Source organism: Haemaphysalis longicornis, unplaced genomic scaffold (genome assembly GCF_048455015.1).
Source record: "Haemaphysalis longicornis isolate Haplotype H1 unplaced genomic scaffold, Haemaphysalis longicornis Haplotype H1 scaffold_12, whole genome shotgun sequence".
NCBI classification, from domain to species: Eukaryota; Metazoa; Arthropoda; class Arachnida; order Ixodida; family Ixodidae; genus Haemaphysalis; species Haemaphysalis longicornis.
In genome coordinates this window covers 45,675,252-45,697,500 of record NW_027526225.1, presented here as the reverse complement: position 1 = coordinate 45,697,500, position 22,249 = coordinate 45,675,252, and the positions used below count along the sequence as shown (strand labels likewise).

Genomic DNA, 22,249 nt, shown 5'->3' with positions numbered 1-22,249 from the left:
ACACGAAATTTCAAAGCTGGGATAACTATGTAAAACGCTTCCTTTTTATCAGTAGATATCTCCCAGCAAGTTTCAACAGCAACAGTTCAGTGAAACATATTTAAAATCCATTTTAATCGTCGCCCGCACGAGAAAGCCCAGAGCGGGCCGACATGACATCATGTGCTACTTGCCCCAAACTGCCGACGTCGGGGCTCCCGTGACAAAGCCGACGCGCTGGCTGTGGTTGGCGCGCGCTGCTCGGGCGTGTGTACACGTCATGGTTTTGGGACTGACGTCATGCTGCCCGGGCCTGTGGGGACGTCGAAGACCTCGGCCGGTCTGGGCGCGCGCGTGCGCTCGCTCGCGCGCGCTTACAGAGAGGCAGCGATGCGGCAAGAATGGTGACGTCATGTGATACATCCTGTTATGGCGGCCGCTCGGCGTTTTTCAGTCGAAACCGAAACTGGCACGAATAAACGACGCCGTAAATGAATGTTTACGCTGCGCTCGACCGTCTAATCTGTCATTCTATGATTGGTGGGCTGGTAGGCACGCATAGCAGCGAAAAAAACGTAACACGAAAATTTCGTGTCAGTACTCCTTTAAAGCGACAGCTTTCTTGTGGGACCGATGTTGTCCTGACAAAAACTAATGCATTTCCGCATAGACCGGTTGGTAGACCGAAAAGCGCGTGCGGCAAACCGAGCTTCCAGTGTGTCAAAACGGTTACTCTAAAATCACCAAAACTAACCGTTCTAGATTGACAGTACACGCATAGATGATGAAGGAGTACAGTAGTATCCATTAATCTCGCAAGCCAAGCATCGGCATCGCTCGTAGATGCGTTTACTTAGTGCACGAAAAGTTGCCGCATGGGTTCGTTCTTCGTTCGCGATTTGGGTCTTTCGAGGATTGGCGATTGATTGGACGCCCTCCAGCAGAGGTCGGACGCACTTTTAGCGCCGGTTCTGACGCACTTTTGACGATGTTTTGATGTAGGAAAGCTTTCGCGCTTTAAAAAGGGATGGTGACGGTTTCTATTTCCTGGCATGCACTCTTCGCCGCTGAACGTCATCTGTGCTTCAGCAAGATTCGTCGAGACGAAAAACTACGGAGCTAAAAAGACCAGGAATCGTGACAATACTGCAAAATACACGAGCAAACATCTGTATACTGCATTTGTCTGACTTGCATAGATGCGTTGACCTAGGGCGACGGTTTATTATCACAAATCCTTGACGATGGCTCTATTAACTAACATTATCGCAACGTAGAATATTGTGTGCAGAAGGCAGTGGCTTGTTCTTTTCCACCCCTCAAATAAAGATGAAATAACTGAAAAGAAAAAAGGAAGGCGTTTTACCGGACTCATGCTGCGGAGCAATACTTTCTTTGGCGGCGAAGGTAACGCCAACTAAAAAAAATGGCCGCGTATCTGCTCCTTTCTTCGCGAATGTCGACAAAAGATGATAGTCTTTGTCGACATTTGCCAAGACGATGACAAGATAGGACGGATTCAGGCGCCAGTATCTCTTGTTCTTGTCTTCGTCGAAGTACTTTTTGTTTATTTTTTTCGTCGGCTACAAATTTCGCGGCGGCATATTACCCGCTCAGTCATACGTCCTTCGACTGCAGCACGACCAACGTCAGGTTCTATCACACGCACTGCCTGCTGTTTCACCGAACACGGCTACCACAGAACAGGAACTGACAGGAAGGATTTCGGATTCCTCGTAGCTCGTAGACGTGTTAATGCATTATGAAGAAATCAAATCTCCAAAACCGCTTAAGAATCCAATTGTCATGCCAAGGCCAAGCCAAAAAGGGGGGTCTTCCCATAAACCCCCACGACTACATGGATTACCAGGCGCAGTTTCATCTCTAGTATACTTACTAAGAAACTCTATGGTCCGTGCAAACGAAACCAAAAGGGTTGTCAGCGAATCGTTCGGTGGAGTGTGTCACGAGCGCGACATCTGCAAGTCGGCTCCTCCGCAGCCTACGCTGCGCGTACCCCTTACACGTAGGCGCTGGCATCGAGGCGCCAACTGTCGGTCCTCATTAGCGTCATGGTACACTACTTAGCTTTGCCTCTCCTAGATGGCAGCACCATCTGAAAGTAATGATATGAGGCACCTTTCTCGTTCTATTCACGCGTCTGTTCATATCGCAACAATCAAGAGCAGGCTTGAGGAAATCGATAATGAACGGCGCAGGGGGGCAACAATTAGAGCGCGTACAGAAAGACTGCTGGCATGGGAGGCGCCCACAAAGCGCGCTTTAGAAGATGAGATGCGTTATGTGAAGGCCAGTAAAAGTAAACTAATAACCTCTCAGGGTGTTGCTACGCGCGAGGAAGAACAGATAAAACGAGAGTTCGTGCGGTTTTACACAAAACTGTTCGGCCCCGCATGCCCCAAAGTAGATGTTTTTGAGCCAGAGTTTCACTCTTACCGGTGTTAGATGGCGAGACTAGGCAAATACTCAAAGAAACCATTAGTTTTAAAGAAGTGGAAACAGCAATTGATGAATGAAAACGTGGGAAAGCGCCAGGTCCGGATGGTCTGGGTTCGGACTCGCATAGGATGTACAAAAATATGGTTGCCCCTTTTTTGTTTCTTGTATTCCAGGAAGCTTCCAAAAATGGTGCATTGCCAAAAACGTCCACCCGCACGCACATCATTCTTATTCGAAAAGCTGATGATCATTTGAAAACATAGTCTGTAACAGTATATCGGCGAACAGGACAGGCGAACACAGACTACAAAATAGTAAGGAAGATTATTGCCAAGAGTGAAGAGGTTTATTTGTCCATCGAAGCAGATACATAACATGCCTCGATGGAACTACGTATCGGGTAACAAATATACATTACAAAAGGGAAACACACAGAAAAACAACAATCCAGAAGTGGCTGCCGCTGGCCTACACACAAGTTGTAACATTTTGTACCACGCAGAGTGCAACATAAACAGAGTAGAAAATTCAGTTGTTGGCAAACGCGAACAGTAGTTTCAGGGTCGAAACGCCACGAATGTGGGTAGAAGTGCTATAGTCTTACATAGTTACAGATACACACATGGTAAAGTGAACACTGCAGATAACTATGTATCGTATTTAGTCTGGTTACAAGGCTAATATTCTAACTTGTTTTAGTATGGGTACAGGGCTAATATTCAACTATTCTTATTTCCAAACGTGCGTTGTTGACCTTGATGAAGCGGCACGACCAACGCAAGAGGAACGCCTCTTCCCCCAGCGTGGCGAGCTCCGCTTCCAGGTGTTCGAACAGACGCGTGCGCATGCGCAGCAACATGGGGAACATAGCCTTGTGAGGCCGGGACCGGAGTGCCGCGACACCACGACGCCTCCACACAACCAGGGCCCCCACACATAACAGAAGAGTTACTAGGGCATCGCGAGATTTTGTGCGCTCCCCTAGGCGTACTTTAAACATTCTAGACATCAGCGTCCAAAACGTCCTCGCTACAGAACACTGAAAGATTGCGTGTCGCAAAGTTTCATTTTGTCCGCATTGAGGGCACCGCGCTGACGGAGTTACGCCCCATGCTGTCAAGCGGTTTCTAGTGGGCAGAACGCCCCAGCCACGCTCCCACCCGAAATCTTTGACGTCCGCTGGGAGGAGCGAAGAAGTCAGCTGCCTCCAGCGCGCCTTTTTAGAGCGCGCTTTCTGCTCCGCAGTGAGTTCCGTCACAGCAAGTTGCTCGCAAAGTTCGCTTGGGGCAATGTCCGAAATTTCCAAGTCGGGGATCTGTGCTAACAGTTCTCGAAAGGTTTTCGTGACATAGGTGTAGAACGGCGGCGGTTCCCCTGCCAAAGGGCCGATGTAAGATTGCCAAGAGACTTCAGAGTGTAATCAGTCTAACCGTCGGCCCACATCAGACATGTGGCATTAATGGTCGTAGTATTGTAACAAACATTCACGTAGCGTGAAGTGTCTTGCAGTGCTGTGACATGTTTTTTAGATGCAGAGCATCTCATTCACTCGCCTTGTCCCTCCGGCGTCGTCGTCGTCGGCGTTGTCCGCCCCTCCCCCATTCTCCTCGCCGCGCCAGCTGCGCTCTCCGCCGCTCACCCCCTCTCCTCTCCGATAGCAAACACTCTCGCGAGGGGCATTGTATTGGATTCGATTGGATTGGCTTGGATTTGGATTGGATTAAAGTGAATTGTGTTGGATTGTGTTGCGTCATAGCCGCGGCACGTTGCGTCAGAGCCGCGGCAGACGCGCTGGGGCCGGCGCAGGTGCAGTACTCTCTCTTCCGCGGTTTCCTCTCCTTCGGGCGCGCTGCGCATATAACCGGTGTGCCGTTCTCCGGCGAAGCAACATCCACGCTTGGCTCAAACACGTAGAGTCCACGCCGCTTTACAAGTACGCCAACGTCGTCATCGACTGGGACCGGCTTACGCAGTCCCCTCAACGTTATGCGCGCTATAAAACGCGGTCCCTTCGCCGCTCCGCCTATGCGTCGCATCTACACAGGGGTTCCCGCAAGGGGAGGTGGGAGTTTTTTTTCGTAAAGTAGCTATGCTACAAGTAGGTTTTGAGGAAGTTTTTGATCATCATGGGATCCCTTTTTTTCGGTTTTGAAGCATATAAATGTTGGAGATGTTATTTTAAAGGGTATTAAGGTCGTGTATCCAAATTGTTTCACGCAGCTGATAATTAACAAAAGTGTGACTGAGTACATTCCAGTGTTGTCATCATTGAGGCAAGGGTGCCCTGCTTCCCCGTTGTTATTTTGTATATTTCTAGAACCCTTTTCTTTAAAAATTATAAATGATTGTTATGCACGAGGTTTTGTGTTGCATGCAAGCGAAGTCAAGCTCCTAACGTATGCTGATGACGAGGCCCAGACGAACAAAGTGTGAGTAGAGCTGTCACGATAGCCAAAGAATTTTGCGACGTCACCAAAAGTTCGGTCAATTGGCAGAAGTGTGCCGGTTTTTGTCACGGAAACTGGGAATCAACACCGACTGAATTTGAGCGCGTAACCTGGACCACCACGCCTGGGCGGTACCTAGGGGTACCGATGGAGAGTTATTTGGACAGCAATCAGTACAACAAGACGAAACCCAAAGGCTGCGCGACAAAGCCATGAAAGGGGGGGGGGGGGGGTCGTGCATTGTGCGTCGTCGTAACTTTCTGACGAAAGTGTGGTTAGGGATGCAAGCTATGCACTGTTCTGGTGTTCATGTGGATAAGTTGCTTCGTATTTTTGCTGTTTTTATTTGGAATTCAACATGAACCCGCCGCGGTGGCTCAGTGGCTAAGGTGTTGCGCTGCTGAGCACGAGGTCGCGGGTTCGATTCCCGGCTGCGGCGGCCGCTTTCTGATGGAGGCGAAAAGCAGAAACGCCCGTGTGTACGAGATTTCGGCGCACATTAAAGATCCCCAGGTGGTCAAAATTATTCCTGAGCCCTCCACTACGGCGCGCCTCATCGCCTTCGTTGCGTCGGTGCGTTAAACCGTACAATCAATTCAACATGGGAACGCATGAGCCGAAATTCTGTTTTCGAAGAGTGAAGCTGGGAGTGCTCGGGCTATCGCATATATACGTAAGGCGAATTGCTGAAGCGACCCTTTCTTGCGTAGTTTTTTTTTTTTTTTAAGTTGCACTTGTCAATGCTTTACCGCAGTTCATCGTTTCTTCGTGTAACGACGAATGGCCTACAATTATAAGAGTATCTGAAAGAAGCAGTTGACGCAGCTAGATTTCTTTCTGTGCGGTTTTCTTTTGAGTATCTCTGAAATGTTTCCAGGAAGGATCTGAAAAAAGATGTGAAAGAAATTCTCTTCCTCTGTACCGAACAGTCTACTCTGCAGGCCGAGGACAGGATGCTTTATCCATGGTGAAAGCTATGGAAGTCCCAGCCTCTGTGCAAACCTTCTTTTTTTAAATTGCACACCAACACGCTTCCTGTGAAAACATCGATAGAAGAGCGAGGACATTTTGTTGCTTGGAACAACTTCTGCCTCCTTTGTCAAAAACCTGAAACTACAGAACATGCGTTTATAGAGTGTTCGGATGCCATTTTCTTTTGGGACGTCCTGATGATAACCCTAAAGAAGGAGTATCCGGTGGCACCTTATGTAATCAGGTTCCTCAGCGTAAATAATGAAGACGATGTACCGCATGATATGATTATGCTTTTAGGATTGTATAGAATTTTGGGGTTCCCGAATGGCGGTGCGCCATGCGGATGTCAATGCGCAAACTGTGAGCGCATATTTCATGGAAAAAGTGAACTATTTGTGCGAATTGTACAAAGTGGAAAATCCTGACGCTGAACTCTTGGTAGTACTTCAAACATTGACATCATTTGACGTTTTTAGTAGTTTCCGCCAACCAAAACATGGTAGGTGCTTTTATTACATCGTTGACTCGTAAAACTGTAAAACAAAAATAAAGACCAAAAAACGTTGATAGCGCAGTCGGGAGCGCGTTTCGTACCTCCCGTTGCGGCGACAGAGTTCGTGGCTAGAATCCCGGCGCAGCCACGTCAATCGAAGTTTTTCTGACGATCTCATTTCCGCGACGCATATGGTGTCGTGAGATCTTGGTGGACCCCGGCATATAACACTTTCGTGTTAAAAAAACAGCACGACGATAACTTGAAGATGCAACTGCGAACTTCCTGAGTATAGCGACCTGTAAATTTGATAGGTTATACTCGCTAGCAACTTAAATTATAAAAAAATGAGTTCACATCATTTCCCACCAGCACGCATGAGGGTTTCTTCGTCAACACCACGCCCTGGAAATATGTTTCGGTTGTGTTTGGTTGCACGCATCTGATGCATTTTAAATTTCTTCCCTAAACCACACAGCTACAATTCACCGCGGAGCGCTTCGCCGCTGTGGTACGCCGGCCAAGTTTTGTGTACTGCGGGGAAGTTAGGTGTGTGGCCGTGAAGCCAGCTCATTTCGAGCTTCGACATGTACCATGGGAGTCTCACGGCCACACGGCGGCCCTAGGCGCATGAGTCATGGCTGTTGCCGAAGCTAAAAGCCGTTTCGAGACATGTTCAAACAAGCTTTCCGAGGCGGCGGTAGTCCGGTGTTCTCCTCCTTACCCTCTTCTCCCCGAAACAGCGTTCACCGTCCTTGCAGAACGCGTCATGGGACCTATGGGACCGGGCAGCCCTTGTATGGCACCACCATTGATGATGATGATTGCTATTGGTTTCCCCTTTGTTGCGGGGTGATGACGTGTCATCATACCAAAAAGGACTAATATACTCTGGTGACGTTTATTGACACCTGGGAACGGTCACGTCGTCAAGTCAGGCAGAGTCCGAGCGGACGTATGAAACCGGGGCTGAGGTTCGAGCTGTGCGAGGACACACTTCGTCTCCTTCCAAAAGCGCTGCATGGCACATAACCTTATCGGAAGATTGTACACTAACAGGACATGACAGGACATAGCCACTGGAAAAGTGTCCATCTGCTAATGTTCAGGTTCTTCGCTACAATCACCCCCGGCGAGAAGAAGGAGCCATCCTGGCGACTCATGGCGACGACGGAACCAGCGGATCATAGTAGGGCTTGAGTCGCTGAACATGCACAGTCTCACGGCCGCGGCGCCGAAGATCCGATGAGGGCATAACTGGTTAGACGATATAATTCACTGGCGAAGTGCTTTTGATAACACGGTAAGGACCGTGGTATTTCGATGTAAGCTTCGGAGAGAGACCTGGCGTGGACCATGGCACCCAAAGCCAAACAAGGGAGCCGGGAGAGAAATCGCGTGGTGCACTGACGCGTCATGGCGAGATTTCTGTAGCTGCTGGTGTTCAGAAGTGAATGAACGAGCGAGCTGGCGGCATTCCTCAGCAAACTGTGATATCTGGGAAATCGATGTGCACTCCGAGGGATCAGGGCGGTATGGAAGTACCGTGTCCAGCGGGCAGGTCGGCTCCCGTCCGTAGAGGAGGAAGAACGGTGAAAATCCGGTAGTCGACTGCGTCGCGGTATTGTACGCGTACGTGATGAACGGAAGGACCTGATCCCAGTTTGAATGGTCTGATGAAATATACATAGACAGCATGTCTCCCAGAGTGCGGTTGAATCGTTCGGTTAGGCCGTTGGTTTGCGGATGGTACGCTGTGGTAGTGCGGTGAACAATTTTACACTCGGCCAAGAGCGCTTTGATAACGTCCGATAAAAAAACGCGACCTCTGTCACTCAGCAGCTCTCGGGGCGCTCCGTGTCGAAGGATGAAACGACAGGAGGAGGAAGGACGCCACGTCCCGGGCTGTGGCTGCTGAAAGAGCTGCTGTCTCAGCGTATCGCGTGAGATAATGTACCGCAACGATAATCCAGCGGTGCTCTCTGGAGGTGCACGGGAACGGCCCGTAGAGGTCGATACCCACTCTATCGAAGACGCGGGCAGGGCACGGCAGAGGCTGGAGTGCGCTCGTTGTTGATCGCGGGGGAGACTTACGGCGCTGGTAGTCTGTGCAGGAACGAACATATTTTGTGACGAAGGTGTACATGCCTCGCCAGTAAAAGCGAAGGCGAAGTCTTCGGTATGTCTTCAGGACACCTCCGTGGGCACACTGCGCGTCACCGTGGAACGAAGAACAGATATGCACGCGTAAATGACGAGGGATGACCAGGAGCCATTTGCGACCTTCGGACGAATAGTTTCGGCGGTAAAGGAGTTGGTCACGGACAGAGAAATGGGCAGCTTGGCGACGGAGAGAGCGGGGTGCGGCTGCTGGCGATGGACGGGACAAAAATTCCACAATGGAAGCGATCCACGGATCCTTTCGCTGTTCAGCAGCCATGTCGGTGATATCAAGGGGGGCCAGAGTGCACTCCACAGAAGATAAATCTTTGGCGTCGGATGGTAGAGGAGACCTAGAAAGGGCATCTGCGTCTGTTTGCTTGCGGCCGGACCGGTATACCACTCGTATGTCATGTTCTTGCAGCCGTATGGGCCCATCGACCGAGGCGGCCAGACGGATCCTTTAGCGACGAGAGCCAACAAAGGGCGTGGTGGTCCGTCACCACGTCGAATGGGCGTCCGTAGAGGTACGGGCGAAATTTCGTAATAGCCCAAACGATCGCTAAGCATTCCTTTTCGGTCACGGAGTAGTTGACTTCGGCTATTGTAAGGGTACGGCTGGCGTAAGCGACGACGTACTCCTCGAATCCGGTCTTGCGTTGTGCGAGTACTGCGCCCAGGCCCACACCGCTGGCATCGGTATGGATTTCCGTGGGAGCGCTGGGATCAAAATGTCGCAGTACCGGTGGGGAAACAAGAAGGCGGCGCAACATATTGAAGGCGTTCTCGCAGGCGGGTGACCAATCGGCGATCTCGTTGTTGCCACCAAGGAGCTTCGTCAGAGGCGCAATGCTGGTGGCGAAATTGCGAACAAAGCGCCGGAAGTAAGAGCAAAGTCCTATAAAGCTGCGAAGTTGTTTCATTGTCGCCGGTTTGGAAAATTCCGCCAAGGCGCGAAGTTTTGCTGGGTCAGGAAGGACACCGCCTTTTGACACCACGTGCCCTAGAATAGTAAGTTTTCGAGCTGCAAAGCGGCATTTCTTCAAGTTTAACTGCAGGCCGGCTGTGGCAAGGCAGGTTAACACTTGTTCGAGGCGGGTAAGATGCGTCGCAAAATCAGGGGAAAACACGACTATGTCATCTAAGTAACACAAGCATGTTTTCCACTTCAGGCCGCGCAATATGTTGTCCATCATTCTTTCAAAGGTTGCTGGCGCATTGCAAAGCCCGAAGGGCATGACGTTGAATTCGTACAGTCCGTCAGGTGTGACAAAGGCTGTTTTGAGACGATCCGCTTCTGCCATAGGAACTTGCCAATAGCCGGACCGTAAATCCAGAGAAGAGAAGAACTCGGCTCCTTGCAAGCAAACGAGGGCGTCATCTATGCGAGGAAGCGGATAGACGTCTTTCCGCGTGATCTTGTTTAGGCGCCGGTAGTCCACGCAGAAGCGAATTGAGCCATCTTTTTTCGTCACAAGTACTACGGGAGAGGCCCAGGGGCTTGTCGAAAGGCGTACAACGTCGCGCTTGAGCATGTCCGCGACGTGCTCATCAATGACTTGGCGCTCAGTGGGCGACACACGGTATGGCCGCTGTCTTAGGGGTGCGTGGGAACCGGTGTCAATATGGTGCGAAACACTGGATGCCCGGCCCAATTCGACGCGTTGGGCATCGAGAGAGTCTCGGAAACGATGCAGAAGGGCCAGAAGCTCGTCTCGTTGCACAGGAGCTAAGGCGTCGTCAAGGGAACGTAAAAAGACATCGGAGTCAGTTCACACTAGGCCCAAGCGCGGCGAGGTGCAGTGATGCAGCGCTCTCGGATGCGTCGACGATGAGATGATCGTCAACTGGCTCGACGTGGCCAAGACATTCACTGCGAACCAATGTGGCGGGGCATGAGGACGGGTTTGAAACAAGGATTGTACCGAGGCCAGAGCGAATTTCAAGGACCGCGAAAGGTAGCGGCAAACATTTCCGGGCGCTGAAGAGTGGCGACGGCGTAAAGAAAATGGTGGTGTCCGACAGACAGTCACAAGACACGAAAACAAGCACTGAGGTGCCGGGAGGAATATCGGTATCATCGGCGGCAATCAATTTGGCGGGACGTTCGGGGATAGCGATGTCGTCAAACGCGAAAAGTTCAACCTCAGCGCGAGCACACCGAATGATCGCGTGATGTCGTGACAAAAAGTCCCAACCGAGGATGATATCGTGCGAACAGGAGGCCAAAACGATTAACTGGATGATATAGACATTTTGCTGGATTGTAACTCGGGCGGTGCACGCGGCCAATGGTTTCACGTCTTGAGCATTCGTGGACCGGAGGGTGAGGCCAGAAAGCGGAGTGGTGACTTTCCTCAAGGAACGACAAAGACTTTCACGTATTACAGACACAGCGGCACCAGTATCGATAAGAGCGCAAGCGAAAACACCTTCTGCGGTAACGTCAATCACATTGTTAAACGAAAACGGAGGACTTGAGTAGTTCGACGTGGGCGCAGTTGTTGCCTCCGGAACTGCGGCCGCTAGTTTCCCTCAGCTGCGGGGTTGGCACGTGGGCGCATCGGGGAAACGGAGCGGCGACGCGGAGAAAAAGAACGGCGGCTTGAAGGCGTCGAGGTCGACTGGTACGACTGGTCAGCTGAGTACGAAGTTGGGGTTGCGCTAGAAGTAGCGGGAGCGAAAAGTGGTGGAAATCCATAGGCTGGGAACTGGTAGGCGTCAACGGGAGATTGGGGTCGACAGCGACATAAACGTGCCACATGTCCCGGAAGTCGACAAGCGAAACAGATTGGGCGGTTGTCGGGGGTGCGCCATGGATTCGGGGTCCGAGGCGCCATTCGAGGATACGGCGCTGCTGACTGCTCGGCGAGACATACAAAGGAAGGGAATGGTGCCAGCGGCGGTCTTGTGGCGACGGAAGCGTAGGTGAGCGGGGCTTCGACGTATGGTTCAACAGGGGACACGACAGGAGGTGCGACCGGCGCGGCCACTGGTGAAAGGGTGGATGCCGGCGCAACTGACGGCTGGCGTACGGAAGGGATCGTCTCGGCAACACGCTCTCGGATCACCCGTTGGACAGACTGAGGCAATGTGGAAGGGGGCTGTGGAGCGCAGGGAAGCAAGGACAGCTGACGCGAAACCTCTTCTCGTACGAACTGCTCGATATGAGGTAGAAGAGCCGAGAGGTCAGGAGAAGCAGCCAATGCCGACAGCGACCCACGTTGCGGTTCTTCCCGCGAAAGGCGTTGCCGGGTGAAAATGCGCTGCTTGCGGAGCTCGTCATAGCTCTGACACCAGTTCACGACGTCGCTAATAGTCTGCGGGTTTTTGCTCAGCAGCATTTGAAACGCATCGTCCTCAATGCCCTTGAGAATGTGTTTGATCTTATCGCTTTCGGCCATAGCTGGATTTGCACGCCTGCAGAGGTCGACGACGTCCTCTATGTAGCTCGTAAATGTTTCACCGGCCTGCTGCGCTCGCTCACGCAGCCGCTGCTCGGCCTGGAGTTTGCGAAGTGCCGGTCGGCCGAAAACTTTCGTAAATTTAGCTTTGAAGTCTGGCCAAGTAGTGAAGGTAGATCTGTTGTTGTTAAACCACGTCTCATCCAGCCCCGTGAAATAGAATCCGACGTTATTGAGCTTCATCGTGTCATCCCATTTATTATAGGTGCTCACCCGTTCGAAGATTGAAAGCCAGTCTTCCGCATCACGGCCATCGGTGCCGTTAAAGAAGAGCGGGTCTCGTTGCCGGAGCGTAACGGAACAGACGATGGGCTGCTGGGGTGTAGGCGGCATGTCGTCGCTGACCGGGAGTCTTCTGCTTCGCAATTCCAGGCTGTCAGGCCTTGCGGGGATCGCGATGCGGCAACCTCCACCAAAAAATGTGGTGACGTTTATTGACACCTGGGAACGGTCACGTCGTCAAGTCAGGCAGAGTCCGAGCGGACGTAGGAAACCGGGTGGTGGTGGTGGTGGCCCGAAAAATGGCGCATACCCACTTAGGGGGATTGGCCAAGAAGAGTTATGTTTTCATTACAATCAATCAAGGCAAAATAATGGAGCAGAAGAAAGAATTTGGTCTAGGTTAATGAGAGAGAGAGAGAGAAAACACGAGAAAAAAAACAGAGAGAAGAATAGGAAATTTATAGTAAAAGTCAGCCTAATCGTGATGTTTTTAGCACTGCAGACGAGCTGTCTCCGAAATGAAGGAGTGGATGGCGTTGCACACGTCCCTATGGCATCGGCCCAGCCTAGTCCCCCCAAACGACAAGAGCACCGGTACAGTTAAAGGCAGACCAAGACGTAGCAGGGGAATCTCCAGCAGCCTTCTCCGATGGTTAGCAAATCGGCGGCAAAGAAGAAAGAAATGCTCTACGGATTCAATTTCTTGGCAAAAGTGGCACCAGGGGGAGGTTGAGATTTGCCGTATATAAATACCAATGAAGTGGCGGCACGCCACAACGAAAACAAGTCAGCAATACTTCGCACAAGCGAGTTTGGCATAAGCTTCTCTTCCAGCGGTACCTGAGGTGTTCCAGTTCAGGAGAAGTGTTCAGACCATGATAGGAGGCATCTTGATTAAACAGGTATTGGCGATAGCGTGCCAACAACACGCAAGAAAACGGGGGAAGAACCTCGACGATCGGTAAAGCCAAAGCTGTTTTAGCTAATATGTCAGCGGTTTCATTGAGGGTTAACCCACAGTGGCCGGGCAGCCAAACGAGCCGAATCTCCCGCACATGAGTGGCGACGCAGGAATAAAACGTTTTGAGAATAGGATGTGAAGTTTCTGAGGAGAGAGCCATGCACACGGACAAGCAGTCAGTGAGAAACATCACGGAAGAATTCGCAGAATCACGTTTTAGGATGGCAAGGAGTAGAGCAAGAAATTCGGCATAAAAAATGGGTATTAAATCTGGTAATCGCAATAAAAAATACCAGTTCAATGTCGGAGAGAAAATACCCGCCCCAAACTTTTCGTCTTTTTTCTAATCGTCAGTTTCAATGAACATGTGGGATGGGTATTCGGACTGTTGAGCCAGGAGAATGTATTATATATGTTAGTCAGGAGAAGCTTAGCGTTTTTAGGGAAAATATAATCAAATGAAATCCTTACTACTGTGGATGGTGTCTGCAAGGCGGGAATTGAAAGGAGGGTGGTGTTTAATGGAGTAAGCAACGAATTGGCAAAAATGACCTGTGGGCGCCGGAGACGAGACCAATATATACCAAAAAAGGACCTTGCATGCTGAAGGAAAACAGCCTGTGGTCTGGCCAGCGGGGACTCAAAGAACTTTGCGAATGCATTAACGGTTAGGTATTTGAACCTGGAGTTCAGCGTTAGGACTCCGGCTTCTAAGTACAGCACTCTAAACGGGACGTAAGCGGGCAGGCCTAAGCAGCAGCGCAATGCTTGACGCTCGAGCTTCACCAAAGGCAGGAACTTATAGGCAGCAGAGCCAGAGAACAAAACGCACCCAAATTCTAAGACTGGGCGAACATACATGCGGTAGATCATCAAGAGTGTATCTGCTCTCAGACCTGATCGCTTGTGGCTAAGGCCCCTCAAAAGAGCGACAGCGCGGGGGGCTGAGGTTCGAGCTGTGCGAGGACACACTTCGTCTCCTTCCAAAAGCGCTGCATGACACATAACCTTATCGGAAGATTGTACACTAACAGGACATGACAGGACATAGCCACTGGAAAAGTGTCCATCTGCTAATGTTCAGGTTCTTCGCTACAATCCTTATGTTTTATACTCTTGGTTTAATTTCAGCGCTGTTTAGGGGAGGCACAAAAAGCTTATTAGGCACAAAATACTTTTTTTCCTGTCACAGGTTGTAACTGTCCTAAGCAATATTCCCCTCTCTGCTTTTCGTCCAGCAGCATTCAATCTTCTTTTCGTCGCCTCGACAGCCTCGAAGTTAACTTCCTCTGTGCTACCCTTAAATCCTAGGGCTTCTGGAAGCCGAATATTTCCCTCACGTAGATTTGGATGGATACCCTCACATTCTAACACAATGTGCCGCATAGGTTCTGTTTCTTTTCCGCGGGCTACGCATACCCCATCATTTTGTGAATACTTCCCCACAAAGCTCTTAGTTCGCAAGCAACCTGCTCTAGCCTCAAAAAGCAAAGCACTGCCCTTGGAATTATCATAGAAATTTTCCTTTCTGATGTTCAATTTCTCAGCCCTGTACATCTCTAACGACGTTTTAGCTTCCATTTTTTCTCTCCATTGAGCTGTTTCTCTCTGTCTTGCGTATTTTTTGGTTACCTTGGCTGTTTTGGGTTTTCCACTGTTTCCGTATTTCATCGTTAGCCTTCTAGTCTTCCTTAACCACTGCGTGTCCAGGCTTTTCAAGTATAGGTACCTAAACACCTTAGCTTCCCACCTACGCTGATCCAACCTCCTCACAAAACATATTTTACTCTGCGCTTCTCGAACTTCAAACGACGCCCAGCCCATACCTCCCTGCACTGCTTCGTTAGTTGTTTTTCCGTGCGCTCCTAAGGCCAAACGGCCTACCGTTCTCTGGTTTACTTCAAACCCTGATATAATGTCTGATTTTAGGCTGAGTAAAGCATTCGCAAATGTTGGACCGGGAACCATTACTCCTTTCCACATTCCTCTTACTACTTCATCTTTGTTATACCCCTACAGAGCTCTATGCTTCATTATAGCTCTGGTTCGCTTTCCCTTACCCTTACGTTGCTCCTCGTGAGTTCTTAAGTAGTTATCCCCTTCGCTTATCCACACTCCCAAATATTCATATTCCTTCCGTCTGGGTAATTCGCCATGCTGGATAGACACTGCGTGAGTGGTAGTGTTATTGAAAACCATTATTCCCGATTTTTCTGCGCTAAAATTTAAACCGAGGTCGGTGGCTTCCTGGCCGCTAATGTTTAAGAGCCGTTGCATATCAGTTTGGTTATCAGCTTAAAGAGCAATGTCGTCTCCGTATCGCTGTTTTACCACTTCGCTTTGCAGCGTATGCGTTAGGTTGAACCCTACTTGACTTTCTTCCAGATTCTTTTCTAACCTTGCCATCTAAAGCATAAACAGTATTGGGCTCAAAGGGCATCCCTGTTTCAGTCCCCTATGGGTGTTTATCTGCCAGGCGAATTTCTGTCCTTCCCATGTGGGGTGCACTCTATTATCTTTGATGATGATGATTGATGATTGCTAATAATGGTTTCCCCTTTATAGACAGCGAACAGCACCGCTAGTGGCAAAAGGCTCGTCAGTGGAATGCCGGTGGCGGCCAGCACGGCGTACTTGCGTACGGCTTGTCGTCGTTTATCGGGACATCTTTCAAAGCCAAAATGCCGTAAAAGACTATTCCTCATCGGTGAATCTTGAGAGTGCATACCGCTTTTACGAAGCACGCCATGTGTAAGATTTACGGGCATGCTTAGTAAACCGGAACCACGGACGTCGCTCAATACGTCAAGCTACAATGTTGAGCTGCGGGTGAGAGTTCATTCCTTTGTGTAAGTGTTATAATACGCAAAGGAAATTTTTCCTTCCGTATGGTTCTCGTGATTAAATTCGAACTGCGCAACAGGACGGGGGCAAGAGAGGGCACCAACGAGTGGAGTTTCGCAACTAAATCTTTTATTGAACAAACTGTACACATAACAGGTGCTGACAAGACGCTTAACGTGATACCGCACGCAAGTTAACAGAAAGCACTGAACTACTGATAAAAAAGAGCCGGAAGGGGAACGAGGACGCTCTTGTCTGGAAAACGATCCCATCGGGGAAGGAGGAGCGGTTTATTTTCAGCTGCATGTGTTGCTTAGATAGGAGTACTCCTTTTGGGTAAGCATGATCGACGGCTTCAACCACACAGCTTCAACTTGCAGCACGTTGATATACTGTGCAAGCAGTCACTGGAAAGTTGTCGCTGCCCGGGTTCGTAACACCTATTTATTTACACAATAAAAAAATTGGCTCCGTCGAGGTACTCCCAGGTTAATAAACGAAAAGGTCACTGGATCCGACATGAGAAATCTATTACTGCCACACAAAATAACATGGTGTGTAAAATAAGGGACGGGCAAAGGAAAGACAGGGACTCCGGGACACCGTTCCAGGCTTCTTCTTCTTCCTTTTGAGTTTATTTCTACTTAATCTTCTACATACGCGCCTCCCCCCGCGGAAATGTCTCTACTCTCTACGCACGAATGCTAGGGCCTCATCTTTTCTCTATTCCGCCTGTTCGCGCCGTGAGTGGGGAAGGATTCAAATGTTAAGGCCGTGTCTAGAGTACCGTCCGACGGTATTATAAGCACTCCACTATATCGACGTCCACCGGCGTGTTGGGGGCAAAATTGCAGAGTCTGGCAGTACAACCCTCTTGATAACGTAAAGCTAGGCAATCTAACCTAAACATAAGATAACCTAACGCACACAAAGAAATCATTTAAAACGCCAAAACTAACCTAAGGCATAAAAAGTACACCTCAATCAAATCACGAAAAAAAAAAACCGAGGCAACAGCTGGTCTCGAACCACCCACTTTAGGATCCAGAAGCTAAGACGGATCCTCTACACTACAACGACTTTTTTTTTTCTTTATTGCCATACTTTGACACACACAAACAAAACACTACACTCTTATAATCGGTTGTCGCTTTATGTGTATCTACACTACAACGACAGACTCTTTCGGCGGTGCTAGCCTAGTGTTAAATATCCGAAGTTCGTCGGACGGCACTCTAGCCATGCCTGCAACGATCAGCTAGAGTGGCGTCGGTCGGCATTCTAGACACTGCGAAATAATAAACCCAATCGGGCGAAGAGCAGAGAGACAACAGCCGCCGTTCCGAACCGCCTGCACCTCTTCTTCCTTCACCTTTTAAATTCTATTTCTTTTATTCTACATTTTCTACATAATGAATAGAACAAAAAGCGCAGAACCTACTTTTGAAAAGGGCACCAATTGGCAGGGGCAATGGGGTCTCCGGAGAAAGCACGGGTTTCCTTGACGAAAGAAAAAAACACAAAACAAAAAATTGGCCGTCTATTTGCTCATTTCGCTGCAGTGGATGTCCTCGAAAGAGGATAGTCATCTGCCTCCCTGCCACGTAACTGCCCCTGATCTGACATTCAGTTCAATCTTTCAACATCTGCACTGTGCCTCACCAGACTCTTTCTGCGCAACCTGATCCTCCGAATAGCCTTTCGACGCATCTCGCAGAAGTCTGGTGGTTCCTGCACTAAGATGGCTCGCCTCCTGGTGAGGTCAGTACTGCAGCCACGACTGGTTTATCAGGCCCAAGTCCAGTACATGACTCAGACGGAGTGGGCCCGACTTGAGGCTATCAACAGAGCCGCTATGCGCACCATGACCTGCCTCCCTGCGATGACCCCGATACCATCGCTGCAAGCTGAGGCTCAGCTGAACACGCTTGATGAACTCGTCGAACAACGTCGCTCAGCCCGCATACACAAACGTACTTTTGTTGCGGAAGCAGCGGCCTTGGCTAGTTATATGGGCTGTTCCCTACCTGCTTCACCAGATCGCCCTGTAACTAGGCCGCCGTGGCGGTATCACCAGGTGACCGACAACCGACCACTGACTAGACTGCACACTCGAACTACCGGAAAAGCATGTGCGAGAGGATCACTACGACGGCTGCGACCCAGTACGAGGCCATAGAGGCCTTTGTGGACGCTGGTGTACAGGATGGCGTTTTATCTACTGCGATACAGTGTCCCGTCTATCCTGGCGCCTCTCAAACTTGCCTCTACCAAATTATCCGCACCCTGCCCTCTCTACTGGCGGAGTTCACAGCCATACTGGATGGCCTACAGGCACTAACGCCGGCCCTACAGCACGCCCCCGTGGGTGCCATCCTACATCTTTATACGGACTCCACCGCGGCGATACGGTATTTACGCCAAGTATCCAACAATTGTACTATTTCAAGGGACATCCACACACTACTAGAGACGTACCCCTGCCCTCTCAGGCTGGTGTGGGTTAGGCGGAATACGCTCCCCGCTCACATTGCAGCGGATATGGCTTGTCACACGACGTATATTCCTCGGCCGCTGCCAATGTTAACAACCGGCCCGAAAGAAAACTTTCTCCAATGGAAGGACGAACTGCATCGCGCCACACGTGCCCTCATCCCCCCGTGTGGAACGGACCTCCCCAGTAGACTTGCTCCCTGGGAAGAGGTTTTTCTGCGCAGACTTCGCGTTGGAGTGCCGCTTTTACCTGCTGTGACCCGGGCGTGGCCACCACGCTACCATGCCCCGTTCGACGACACCTGCCCCTTCTGCACAGCTCCGGCCGCACAAGCTGATGCGGACCATCTCGTATGGGCGTGTCCTTCACTGGCCTCAGCCAGAAAGCGACACCTGAGAGGCACAGGCCTCCATCCTGGAAGACCCCCCGACCTTCAGCGGTGGCTCTGGGGACCCCACCACCGCTCCCTTCTTGACTTCCTTCGAGAGACGGGTGCCAATGTATATTTTTAAATAAGTTATTTTTACGCCAACGGGCATTCTGTCGCAAAAAATAGTCTTTAATATAAACGTCTCTGCATGGGAGTAGCCAGGGGGAGGTTTGGGTGTCAGAAGAACCCCAGAAATTTTATGAGTGCTCCATTACTTCCCTCCTTTCGGGGTTTTTTATCTCAGGATATGTACACACCGCATTCCTAAATTACATTGTAAAAACGAAAAGAAGAAGAAGAAGAAGAAGAAGATAGTTGGGGGGGGGGGGGGGGGTTCGGCATGGGGAGATAGAGGCCGATAAGTGTATGGAGCAGGCCGGAAAATGAGAAGAGCGTTGGTTTATTGACAAAAACGGTAACTCAGAGCCTTGTGTTCACTCGTATTTTTAGTAGATATTACATTGAATGAAACCACTAGTGCTTCGATTTTATTAAATCAGAAAAATGGCTGAGATATTGTTTGGCTGCCGGCTTTCTTTCTCCTTTTTTTACCACCAGCGTATAGCACCGCCCGAAAAGTATTTCTGGCTACGCCACTCAGACTCTGCTCTCACGGTTCCTGACAGAACGCTAACTGAAGCGTCGCTCGCCTACACAATGGTGCGAGATTTGCTCCTCGTCGCATCAAACTCGTTGGTGTGCCAGATATACTACACCTTGGAAATGACAGTTCGCGTTGATCTGCTCGCAGAGTCACCGGGATTTTACTGGCGCCACCAGGCTCGCCTACGACCGGACCATGATGGGACTGGCAGCAATGCTTTTCTTAATAATAACAGCGCATACTCTTCTTAGACAATAAAAAGACAGGCACGAAACAGTGCGGATTTTCTTCTCCAAAACATTACGGCCTGTGACATGACAGCCCACAAGGCTCTTTGGGACAACAACGGCTTTCAATAGGAAGCACGCACACTTTCGTGGTCGTCTGCTCACTGTTTTGAAAAGAAGGAAAGCTACGTAGGTGGAACTACGTTTATTGGCTGGCGAAATAATAACAGTTGCCTGTTTATTTCCTAGACGGACGTGGGAACTACTCTTAGCAGCAGCTTGCTTTTAGCAGAACGTTAGTGGAACTACTAACACCCCATATCAAAAGAGTTATATTAGCGTTCACACGCCACTGGTTCCAGTATCGCGATCGGGGCACTGAGACGCGTCGAAATCACTTGACCAATTGCTTAAACGTATTTTGGAGTAACGGAAAGAAAAATTGCCGCAGCTTCCACTAGTCGAGCAAGGCTGCAGAAACAGCAGAGCCGGGATCAAGTTTCAGGTTTCAAGTTTCTATTTTATTTGAGACATGTAAAATACATGACCGCGGAGGAGGGAAATAAAAAATTCCCCGCATTTCCCCGAGGGGAAGAATGTGAAAGTGCGAATGCACGAGTTGAATTTGCGCGGTTCGGTAATGTTCGCGAAAGAGAGATCACACACACACACACACAACTACAAAGAAAGAAAGATGCATTTATTCACAGACACCTACTTGTGTTGTCGTTGTACTTGATTGCTAGAGCGGATCTCAGCTTTGAAATTTCTTGTCAGTACTCCTTTAAGCAGGTGCATTAGCCCTTCTCACGCCAGATTCTTGGCCAATCCCCCACGTGGGTATGTGCCATGTCAGCGGCCAGGCAGCGCGCGCCCATCTCCCCCCGTTGCTAAGGAAGACGAGGAGCGCGCGCACCCGCAGCTGTTGCTATGCGGACTACGGCGGCGGACGATTCAGGCTCGCTTAAGAAGTGCATTCGCACTTAAAAAATCACGCCATATCCATTGAATGAATGATGATAAGTGGGGCGAAGCTCGAGAGGGGGAGATCATCGGTAACCGTAACTCTCCCGTGAAAGTTCTCCCATTACATCAGTAAGAAAGACGTAAGACTGTGTGCGTACATTGTACAAATCAACTTTTATTTTGTTTTTTTATTTTGTTCTTGTTCGTTTGTTGTTGTTGTTGTAGGGTTCGTGAGGCTGCAAGCAAGCGCTCGTATCGGCAGGCAAACCCCGATGCAGCGAGAGCTCGCGAGGCGGCTGCAAAACGCATCAAGCGAGCTCAGCCCGAAGCTGCCGACGCGCGGTTTAATCGCGACTTTCTTGACGAGAAGCTTCGGCCTCTGTTTCGCGCACGGCGGGATCCTGTCGGCGAGCGCGCGCTGCCGCCGCCCTGCGCGCCCTCCGCTCCGCAGCCTTGTCAACAACCACCTCCTCCATCCGGTGACTCGTTGCCCGATCAACTCCGCCTCTGTTGCCACTGTGGCGAGGCAGGACACATGTACCGTCGGTGTCCCTACAGGGAACTCGGGCTACGGGACTTCGGAGTCAATGCTCCCAGGCCCAGACCTGGTGAAAGACCCCGCACCATCGAGGACTACCCCGCACCTCCACCACAATTTGTCACGTAGGATGGGACACAACGGTAAATAAAGAACTTTTATTTAGGGCGAACTTGTGCCCGAACAAGACGAGAGGAAACGAGCAAAGGTCCTTGCGTCTCGTTCGATCTCCGAGAACGACTGCCTGCGTTCGTGGCGTGATCTCTTGAGTGATCTCCCCCTCGCAGTGCACGTGCGCTCGCGCCTCCGTTGGCGAACACAGACAAGCTCGCGCTCCCGGTGCCGAGTTTGCGCTGCCGGTTGCAGCCGGTTCTTGCGCGTGCAACGCGGCCCACTTTGCAACATCTCCGAAAGCATGCGGCGGTCACGTACCACGAGACGCAAGGGATGGACAGACCCATGGCTTTAGGAGCTTCGCCCCTAAAAAGCCGCAGCTTAGGGGCTTGACAACGCTCCCTTCCCCTGAGCTACATCGGCAACAAGGGTGCCGAACAGCAGGTAGCAAGAAACAAAACAGCAATGCAGCCTAGCTTCTCCCCGCCTGACAGCAGAGCCAAGGAGAGAGGGAGCAGCCGGACCCCAGAGTGCAAAGTCATTTTGGACGGCACTGTAAAGCAAAGACCATTAAATTATGTTGGTTGGTTGGGTGGTAGGTGCCAAGAGAATGGTTCATACCCACCAAGGGGGATTGGCCAGAAAATGGGTGCTAACTGAGAGAAAACAAACTGGGCTCGGGATTAAAGGAATATAATGAATGCACTTGGAATACTCATTTAGGAAAAATTGTATATAAAAAGGTGGGGTGAAAAGGTAAAAAGTGTATATACAAAAAGATAATAAGTAGACTGCCAGGAATTGAGGTACGACATGAGAGAGGACACTCCAACTATCAAATCAACACTAATGAGTATGTACAGTCAGGCTC

The 22,249-nt window shown here is 50.2% G+C and overlaps 1 protein-coding gene across 1 annotated transcript; it reads right to left on the bottom strand.

Moving 5' to 3' along the window:
• Positions 1-10,286: 10,286 nt before the first annotated feature.
• LOC144161583 (uncharacterized) lies at positions 10,287-12,311 on the bottom strand. Its single transcript, XM_077692228.1, has 2 exons — positions 11,738-12,311; positions 10,287-10,387 (listed from the first exon to the last, which is right to left on the bottom strand). Exons 1-2 carry the CDS (start codon positions 12,309-12,311, stop codon positions 10,287-10,289), a joined length of 675 nt encoding a protein of 224 aa, XP_077548354.1.
• Between the last annotated feature and the right edge of the window lie 9,938 nt (positions 12,312-22,249).